The sequence below is a fragment of the Botrytis cinerea genome, chromosome 16 (assembly GCF_000143535.2).
Source record: "Botrytis cinerea B05.10 chromosome 16, complete sequence".
Classification (NCBI taxonomy): Eukaryota; Fungi; Ascomycota; class Leotiomycetes; order Helotiales; family Sclerotiniaceae; genus Botrytis; species Botrytis cinerea.
Genome location: NC_037325.1, coordinates 1601608 through 1611112, shown reverse-complemented (window position 1 = coordinate 1611112; position 9505 = coordinate 1601608). Strand labels below are relative to the sequence as shown.

General features: G+C 41.4%; 3 protein-coding genes across 4 annotated transcripts; 1 reads left to right on the top strand and 2 right to left on the bottom strand.

The window, feature by feature from the left end:
- Positions 1-2389: 2389 nt before the first annotated feature.
- Positions 2390-4464, top strand: BCIN_16g04400 (hypothetical protein). 2 transcript variants are annotated; one of them, XM_024698168.1, is made up of 3 exons: positions 2390-2654; positions 2721-3497; positions 3563-4464. In XM_024698168.1, the coding sequence occupies exons 1-3, from the start codon at positions 2410-2412 to the stop codon at positions 4404-4406; spliced, it is 1866 nt and encodes a 621-aa protein (XP_024553986.1). In that variant the 5' UTR covers positions 2390-2409; the 3' UTR covers positions 4407-4464. The 2 variants fall into 2 exon arrangements, with proteins under 2 accessions (XP_024553986.1, XP_024553985.1); XM_024698169.1 differs by having other exon boundaries at positions 2390-3497.
- Positions 4465-4875: 411 nt separating this feature from the next.
- On the bottom strand, positions 4876-7185 carry BCIN_16g04390 (hypothetical protein). Its single transcript, XM_024698167.1, has 2 exons — positions 6426-7185; positions 4876-6377 (listed from the first exon to the last, which is right to left on the bottom strand). The coding sequence occupies exons 1-2, from the start codon at positions 7053-7055 to the stop codon at positions 5052-5054; spliced, it is 1956 nt and encodes a 651-aa protein (XP_024553984.1). The 5' UTR covers positions 7056-7185; the 3' UTR covers positions 4876-5051.
- Positions 7186-7874: 689 nt separating this feature from the next.
- BCIN_16g04380 (hypothetical protein) lies at positions 7875-9308 on the bottom strand. Its single transcript, XM_024698166.1, has one exon. It carries the CDS (start codon positions 9140-9142, stop codon positions 8117-8119), a length of 1026 nt encoding a protein of 341 aa, XP_024553983.1. The 5' UTR covers positions 9143-9308; the 3' UTR covers positions 7875-8116.
- Between the last annotated feature and the right edge of the window lie 197 nt (positions 9309-9505).

Below are 9505 nucleotides of genomic sequence, written 5' to 3'. Positions count from 1 at the left end.
TCCTACCAAACTGAGTATTCTCAACCAGCATAACAATTTCGTGTTGTGGAATAAGTACCTCCAGTCAAAAGGAGAACTTCAAGGCAGATTAGGTTCTGTTTCTGTTCCATGTTAGCCTTTCCGAGTCAATTATCCTTTCCTGAATACCATTGATAGTTAGTCTTCAGGATCCTGAAACGGAAGTTGCGGAGGAGCGGTGTTTTTGAATTAACTCGGTGACTGTTTTGGTTCTACTTTGATATAAATCAAATATCATCAAGCATTAATAAAGAGCTTACAAGAAATCCACAAGCCCATAAAGAAGTATTCCACAAATTATCGCCACGATCCGTATACGTTATAGAGTGTTCCCACGTACCTGGAAACTCCTCATATCGACTTCACAAAGTTTTAAAGGAAGCTTATGGCTAGATACACACACGTTTTGGTTGTCGCTATCGAATCCCTGCCGTTCAATTCCTCTCCCAAGATTTGACAAGAAAGCTGTTTCATTAATCGAATATATGAGTTAATTGCCTCTGCCGATTGCTTATCTTACTTGCAAACTGCTACATCACAGGACTACCATTAGGAATTAGATCTACTTACACCTCCATAACCTCTGATAGACTCCTATAACGACTATATCAAATTCAAGTAAGCACTGAAGCATTAAATAACAATGTCGTCGACAGAAGCAAACTACGGTAGCAGTGGGCGATCAAATTCTCCTTCTGCGCCATCTCCGCGGAAATTTACAAATCTTTGCCTCAGGTGTATAGCCCAGTTATCTAAGTGTTGTGGATGTGGTAAATTCTTTTTTCTGCCGCTTCCTAGATGCAGAGACTGCATTGCTGGTATTACCAAGCCTTGGAAAGATGGAAATCCGGAGGTTGAGTATGTTGACCCTGGAAAGAATCAATGTCTCCCAGGTAATTGTTTAGCTTGGGGTGGTGGCCAACAGGTGCAGCACCGAGGATAAGATGGTCGCAAGAACACTTCATATGCTTCAAGAAACCATCGTCACGACCTTCGATATGATGGAACATGCTTTTCATATTTCACGTGGTACTGTATTAGGCATTTAATCTGGGGCTCAGGGTTTTGCTAAATACTGTTGGATTTGGCTATTTGATGCAGATAAGATGTCGTTGGACATCCAGCGGTGGTCTAGGGAAGAGACCAATAATCAGTTTCTTTATGGCAAACTTAGCTAGGGATGAAAAGAGACCTTGGGGGAACGGATATTTTCAAGGTTTCTCTTTGCGGCATCGAAAGACTGGGTCCATGAAGAGATCTCGCCTCCTCAGGTTGAATGACAGGAGGTACAATGGACAAGTGGTATGATGGATAAGCGGTAAAAATGAGCAAGCATGATGTGCTGATCGCACAATTGACAATTGAGGAGAAAAGCAGATAATGCAACAAGTTTCTCTCACACACTCTTTTTGCTGAATGCTTATTGATAATCAAGATCTACTCCACTTGAGCTCAGAGATCAGCAAGTTAACACTTTAGTTGATCGCATATTGATACGAAGTTAATAAAAAATAGACTACTGCAAGTCACGAATGAAATTTTTCTTGGCAATCCAGGCCGATTCGAGCTTAGACCGCACATCAGATAATGCTAGCATTAAACTTAAAATCAACTACTCTTCACTAATTTGGATAGTATATCACTTGATGAGTATTCACGTCATTTGTAACTATTGCTTGATTTTTTCACAATGACCAGATATCACATACAGATTACAAGTTTGAAAATTCGAACATCTCGAGATTGAGAAATATCGGGTAACTACCCCTTCCGGATATGTTTTGAAAACTAAAGTTAGCAATTCCCCCATTCTTGGTACCTGATGACAATTTTACAATACAATATAGACATCTAGCTTGATGTGACGGAATTTAAATCATGTATGATTCATAGAATTGAGGGGGTGACTGTTGTAGTCAGTCTTGTAGTCTATTCAAGGCAACCAAAGAAAACGTTTGTGTTGGAATTTTCCGCATAATTTACTCTGATCCTGGAAAGCTGTCAACTTTAGTATCTTTAGGACTACCAAGAAAGTTCTTGGTAACGCAGACCATGTGTTTTTGCCCTGGTGTCATTTTCATTATCTTATCCATTTGCGATTTCAAGAATATCTGACGCCAAGATCCACTGCCTTCAGCCCATACTATACTAGATACTTCTAGTCTGCTATCTTAGCTATCATAGTAGTAGGTTGCGAAGATGTAAAGAACTAATAAATCAAAATACAGTTTGAGTAGCTCCAACACTAGGGAGGCAGTTTTAAGTTAGTTCAAGGACACATAAGTAGATTTTTTTTAGCATTTGTGTATATATATTCGTGTTTCTCTCCCTTCACTGTTCTTTTCATTATTCCAATTATTTTGTTTTCTTTGGTTCCAACAAACACTTAAAATGGCTTCAAATTCAACCTCCTGGATGAACAACTCTTCTTGGTCGCCTAGTCGCGCAAGTACTAAAAATCCCTTCGATGATAGTAATGGAGATCCATTTGATGACGTGCACGCAACACCTCTACAAGACATTGAAACCGGTACTACTGTACGACTATCCACCGAAACACAACAACGAGACACAGTTGTTCAATCTAGCATTCCCTCAGAAGAGAAACGTATCATCGAGGACATTCGAAATGAGCGGTCAGTTATATGACGACTACTTGAACATCAACAACCCCTATATATTCATGCTAACGTTCGTTCTAGTCAATTGTGTGAAATATGTTTGGAACCGGTACGCTTTGCGAAGGATCGTTACTTGTGGCATTGCAAGTCTTGCCATACTGTTGCTCACCATCGATGTACGCTATTATGGGTCAAGGCAAACAGGGCTGGAAAGACCCCAGCTTGGAAATGTCCCCAATGTCAAAAGACCCAACGCTCGTTCCCCACGGAAAAATGCTGGTGTGGAAAGGGTCAGCCAATACATGACCACCATACCATTCCGAACGCGTGCTTTGATGGTGTTTGCGGCAGTAAGTCAAAATGCGCTCATGGAAACAAGTCGTCTTGCCAAAAGCCATGCCATCCAGGACCATGCGAGTATGAATGCGGAAGGTGTGCCAATGATCGTTTACCCAACCCCCCGAATATGAATACTGTTTGGGGTAGATTCAAAAGCAAAAGTGTAGATCTCCGCACTATCTTCTGCGTTTCCATGTTCATTTTGGCTCTACTTGGGGGTGTCTCTACCTTTATCGCCTTTCACATCAAGTGGCATACACAACCATACTTGTATCCTCGTTTTATAAATGATTATTCTTTAATAGAAGAATTTTGTCTGGTTGTGATTGGAGTAATTTATTTCATAGTCGGGGGGGTATTTTGCATTCGCTACTTACATAAGGGGACTAAGTTCTTCTTGGAGGTACTCAACGGCATTCCGGGACAGACTGGATACAAATTTAAATTGTTCCGAACAGTTTTAGGTGGAGGCTTACTAACGTGCTTTATTGTGGGGCTATATATTATGCCAGCCATCGGGTACGTAAACTAATCCTCTTCATATTTGTTATTATAGGAATTAAGCTGATATTTCCTGCACGTAGAATCCTCGCTGGTCCAGAAACAGAATGGTATAATCAGATGAAAGACTCTTGCCAGGGGTTTGAAACTCGAGTCGAGATAGGTACCCATTTCGCAGCGTCCACATACACTCTCCGCAGTCTCAATGCCTCTATCGAAAACCAAACCTTCTATCTCGCTCCCATAATTACACCACAGTTTGGCAGCAAAGCGCCTTACCAATACTTTCATCGTTTCTCCGGTAGCACAGCTAACACTCCAAATTATGCTATCGATGTTGATATAGATCATGGTGTCTGGCGCGAATTGCACTTCAATGGAACGGATGAGCTCACGAAATGGTGGGCTAGCGGCCGGAAAAAATACCCTTCAGTTCATCCTATCTTTGATAATATCAATACAAATGAAAGTGCAACTAAGCTGAATGGTACTTTCGTAACGCGTAACGGCCACCTCTGGCTACCCGATTTCGATCTGATAATTCAAGGGTTAGAAGATTCACGCAATCATGCCGAAATTGAACCCTTCATTCGGGTGTTCGATACACAAGGTCTTCCTCACTCACGGACCGAAAAGCTGTTGAGCCCCAAGTGGAACTGGAACAACAGGCGGGACCCGAGTATTGTAATGCGAACAGCAAGTTTTGGACATGGCAAGCAGAGATTGGATATGTGTGTAAAAGAAAATTTTTATTACAGCTCCAGCGGGGCACAGCAAAAACTTGATGGCGTGAGTGATGGGTCTATTATGCCATTGGCAATCATTGCGGCATTTAGAATGAGAATGGACGAGATGGATGCATTAGATGCTGGCAAATCTTTCGGCGTCAAAAAATCTTCAGAATATGATGGTTTTAAGGCTATGTAGCATAAATTTCCAACCCCTTCCACAGCATTAGTATAATTAATACTTAACAAGAATATCAATTCTACTACCTCTAATAATCGGGCTGCTTCTCCTCTGGAGAAGTTTCTTGCCTATCACTTCTTTGACTCGAGAAATCTAATATCATGGTGCCGTTCTTCATCAACTTATGACGTCTCTGATCACTGTCTAGACTTCAGGACTAATCAATTAAGCAATTCACATGGATCTTTCTTAATCATTCGATAATTTAATGATGTTAGAGATGTTCTGAGAAGTTTGCCAAAAAGCAAGATCTTACAACCACCTCGTGGTCTTTGGTGAAGCAACACCTGTCTCATCATATTCCAGTATCTTATTCAAGTATACTTAAACTGTAACGTTTAAGTTCTTAAGAATATTTTACTGAGAAGCTAGATTTCAATCTACCACTTGGGTTTAGAGATTATAAATCGAAAAAAGGAAATCATATTGAATCGTAAGTAAAATCAGATTGAACTGCTAGCAAAAGATGGTTTCCCAAATTATCATATGCTTTCAGTGGTCTTGATATAAGATTAAAACATAGCCTCAGGTATTTAGTAATAAAGCAAGAAAGAAAACTAAAGGATAATAGTTCAATTACACGCTGCCCTTGAAAGTGGAAGATTATATCTCAATCAACACTTTCTCATGACTTGATTCTTCAAAAAGACTAGTAAAGTAACCTGACGAATCGCAGATAATGAAGTTACCATCTCGATAGATTGTCCGCTTGCAAGGTTCTGCAAATTCCTTCGGCAGCGCTTCGTCGGTAGAATTAAGCTTGTGAGTACCGTATTCTTTTTCTAATTCTGCTAATATGCGTTTGAAATCGTATGGAAGCTGCCGGTATGCATTTTCTTGTTCCTCCAAGAACGGATTTTTTGATAAGTTTTCCCCATATAGACGCTCGTGCAATGCGGCTTGGATGCTTCGTTGACACCATCTTGTTAATGGGTCTATTTTCCGAGGACTGGAGTCTAGCTCCCTAATTTTCTCGTCGAATTCCTTCAGTTCGTTACTGAGACTTTCCATGACGGTTTTATCACTTGCGCACAGGTATTTCGTCAGACATGTTTGTAAGTAGCCAATTTTGTCTCCCTGCATGTCCTCTTGTATATGCGATAATTCACTCAGTACCTCTAAAGGCGACTCAGATGTGTAGAACATTTCTTGCAAGTATTGTACTACTAGAGAATAATCGACATTTTTGCGAGAGTTATCTAGCCCCAGCTTAAGCACATTCTCCGGTGTGCTTCGAGGCTGCCTTTTCCATTGCACAGGGATTAGGTTGTGAGATTCTAATGGAACGTAGATCGGCAAATTTGAAGCCCATATAATGACCCCTTGACATTGCTCCATATACTTATAATCTGGAATTTGACGAGTATTGGACGGTGCTTCTCTTGCTAGTCTTTGGTTGGCCAAAGCCAATTTTAGATAAGGGTTCGCTTGGACATTCTCCGGGTTACTGAGACTAAGGGAGATTGCAAACTGGTTGGCATGAGCCATGGACTGATTAATGACCTTCGTGATCGACGGATCATTCTGACTGCCATGCGATAATAATTGAAGTGAAATGGTTACCAACAAGTCAAGGAGAGCCAATTCTGTGGACTCGTTACCATGAGAACGATGCGCCCAGTCAAAAACAAAATGAAACCAGCCACTGAATTCCAATTTAACTGATTTCGGAACTGTCTTGGAGAGTGCCTGTTTTCGATTCTTGAGAAATAATTCAATGGCATCCCCGACTCCATATCTGGAACAAAGAGCCTGGAAAAGATCTCGCATATCCCATATTCTGTTAGTCAAGAGAAGATGCTTATACAAACTGTGCCAGTCTAACAAATTGTCTGTTTTAATCTCCGTGGTTTGAGAGACATTCTCTAGTAACCCTGTGTATCTCACCAGCTCGAAATCCAGATGGATTATATTGGAAAGCAATTGTACCTAGCAAATTATCAGACAAAGATCCAAAACACAATAAAAGGAACTGACCTGAATTGAATCAAGGTTCTCGAAATTCGCCAGTAATTCCGACCGGACTTCATCAGCCCACACATCTTTCATTTTGTCATCGGGCAAATAGCCAAAAGCACGCTGTCTTCCCAACTCAAACAAGGAACTCAGATACTGACTAGGAATCTTTCCACAGTCGCTCAACTGCTTCAGCAAACTTGACTCTTTATCTGCAGCAAACTCTACCAAAGTCTTGTAGGCACCCTGCTTCAATAAAGTATCCACGAAGTCTAGAACAAATTCTGGATGATCTTTCAAATCTGACGGGCAAGATTCGAAAAGATCTTTGGCGGAATCAAATTTGCCCTTCCTCGCAAGACGAGAGAAATCTTCTAAATATGCCTCAAGATCGTATTCGCAGTCAAAATTAACCTCCATACCTCCCGTGGAACCAGGAGTCTCGGCTAAATCTAAAATGTCCACTTCTAATATTGGTGCAGCCAGAGGCTGTTTGTGGCGGGGTCTAAGTTCACTTCCGGGGTTTTCAGCTGCAATTGATGGGTAATACTGCTGAGAGTCTGCAGCCAATTCATTTTGGGGTTGAGGACTTTCACTATTCACTTGTCGTTGAGTAGTTTCATCACCACCACAGTGTAATATTTCCGACATATTTGGTAAGCTTATGCTTTCATATTCAGAACTTGCAAAAAAAATCAATTGTTGTATCCAAAGAATTGATGTCTTTACGTGTGGCTTGGGGATGTAGTAGAGCACTGATATAATACAAAGAATTGAGGTCAACCGAGCGGGGTCAACAATAAGAAAAAAACGGAAAACTTTAAGGTTTTTCAACACTTTCTTTGTTTTTGAAAATTTTCTGCTTCTGAATAATCTTAAAGAAGTTCTTTTCCGATTAAATGATAGAACTGATGTTCACGAACAGAGGAGTCACGGGTTTCAATGGTCTAAAGCTCAGTGTAAAAGCAACGTTCATTCTTTGTCTATGTTCTCGGTCGTGCGGCCTGCGCATCGACCTCATTCATTCTATTTATTACCATCAAAGTGAACAGCACAACTGACATCTACTGTATCATGCGACCCGCTCAGAGGATCTTTTATTGTCTAGTTTATCTTCATCAGGATGACCAGCACGCCTGACTTCCAATATCTCTCTATCTTCCTCTTTTAGGAACCTCTAAGTGTACCTAACGGCGCTTGTGATGGCGAGGCTCCTTCCCTTTTCTCGAGGGACGGCTACCAGAAGCCCTATTGTCACGAGGAGCGGGCGTTCTCTCTTGATGTCGTGGCTCGGCAGTAATTATGTTTGGCTCACTTGTGTTAACATCACTGTAGGGCACGTCCGCACTCAAATCTCCGTGGTCATATTGTTGATCACCAAGATATCTGCTTCCACTAGGTTGAGATGAATGTTGATTATATTCGCTAGATTGATATCCGTATGTACCACTTGTATTATAGACAGAGTTTTGATCTCCTCTGTAAAAATCATTTCCGCTGCCACTGGGTTGATAAGTTGATTGTCCATAATTATCAGCTCCATGACCGCTTGTACTACCTTCATCAAATCTGGTAGGATTATCTTGGTATCTGCTTCCACTAGCTTGGGTGGTAAGTTGAGGGATTTCTCCTCGCTTTCGAGCTTCAGCAATCACCGATGCCCTGCAGCTTTCGGGCACCTCATGTGGGTTCTCTCTGTAATATTTGATCTCTCAATAAAGCGTAGTGCCAGGAGGTAGGTTCCTTTGCATCTCAACAGTGCGAACAATCCAGCAAACTTGGCAATTCTCTTGAGACTTGATGAAATCTCTTTCCCAGAGCGTATTCTGCAAAAGGAATAATTCGCTAAACAAATCTGGCCATCGAAACATCCAATCATAATTCCCGTCAAAGGGAACCAAGTCACCTTGTAATTCATCAATTGTCAGCTCAGAAAAACTTCGATGGCAAACTTGATCGAAGCTCTTTTGGGGAATAAATGGAGCGACGTATTCCTTTAAGGAGTATAGAGCTGTGTGTTGAGGTAACGACTTAAATGCTAATTGTATTTGATCTCGTAGGCTTGCGGGCGTTGCAACGGCGGGTAGTCGGTGTGGAACCATGGCTTGTTCAATAGGATCCCGACCATAATAAACATTTGTATATGAAGTTTCGGTAAGTGGCGGGATTGATTCGTCATCAAACTCTGGGTTTATGCTAATCATATCACCCATTTGAGGAGGTCCTGGCTCTCCCCCAACCCAAACAGGATGAAAGTAAGCTCTCAACGGTGGTACGCCCTTGGGGAAAGAGATTGCAAGCTCACGCTTCATACCGGCATCTACTCTTACCTTATCTACCCAGGCCTGATATTGATAGCATGCGCTCTCTGGGGTTAAGTCAACCGGGAGTTCCCATCTTTGCATATTTTCCCAGCGCACGTTGTGTGCAGTTGTAAATTCCATAGACTTGTTATCATTCTCTTCTGCACTCAAGTCCGTGTCCCACTCCCATATATCCTGTAGTAGCCCTGGTGTTGGCGATAACTCTGATTGAAGTGGTGCCCGCGAGCCCCGAGAGCCCCTTGAGCTTCGCGGAGGTGGTGATGCCCGTGAGCGCCGTGATCTTTTTGACATAACTAAACTTGTGGTTTTGATGATTCGGTCTCTGTAGTGATATTCCCGGATATGCGCAACTGAGAAGGATGGCAGATAAATTTGAGGATACGGACATGTGCTTTTAGATATCGCAGTGATCATCAAACAGTAGGTAGTTATTTTACCATGCGGATTGATAAGCTAAAACAAGAAATAATATAAGCTTCAGAAGTAAGAATGTTGACTGTATGTAGGGTGGATATGATGTATTGCGATAGATTTTCGCTTGTCTAGGATTTGTTTGAATTTCTCGATAATTTCCAAACTCAAAGCAAGAGAAATGTATCGAGTATAGTTAAGCACATGTTACCCATGTGGATTTCAGTCCGAATCCATCGAAGATGACTGAATGAGACTAAATTAAAGGAATTTATTAGTTAAAATGTTCTTTGTGACTCGAAATCGTAGTTAAGAAGGATTTCCGTATTCGAATGATTCATTGTGATCTGAAATACTCACAAAATT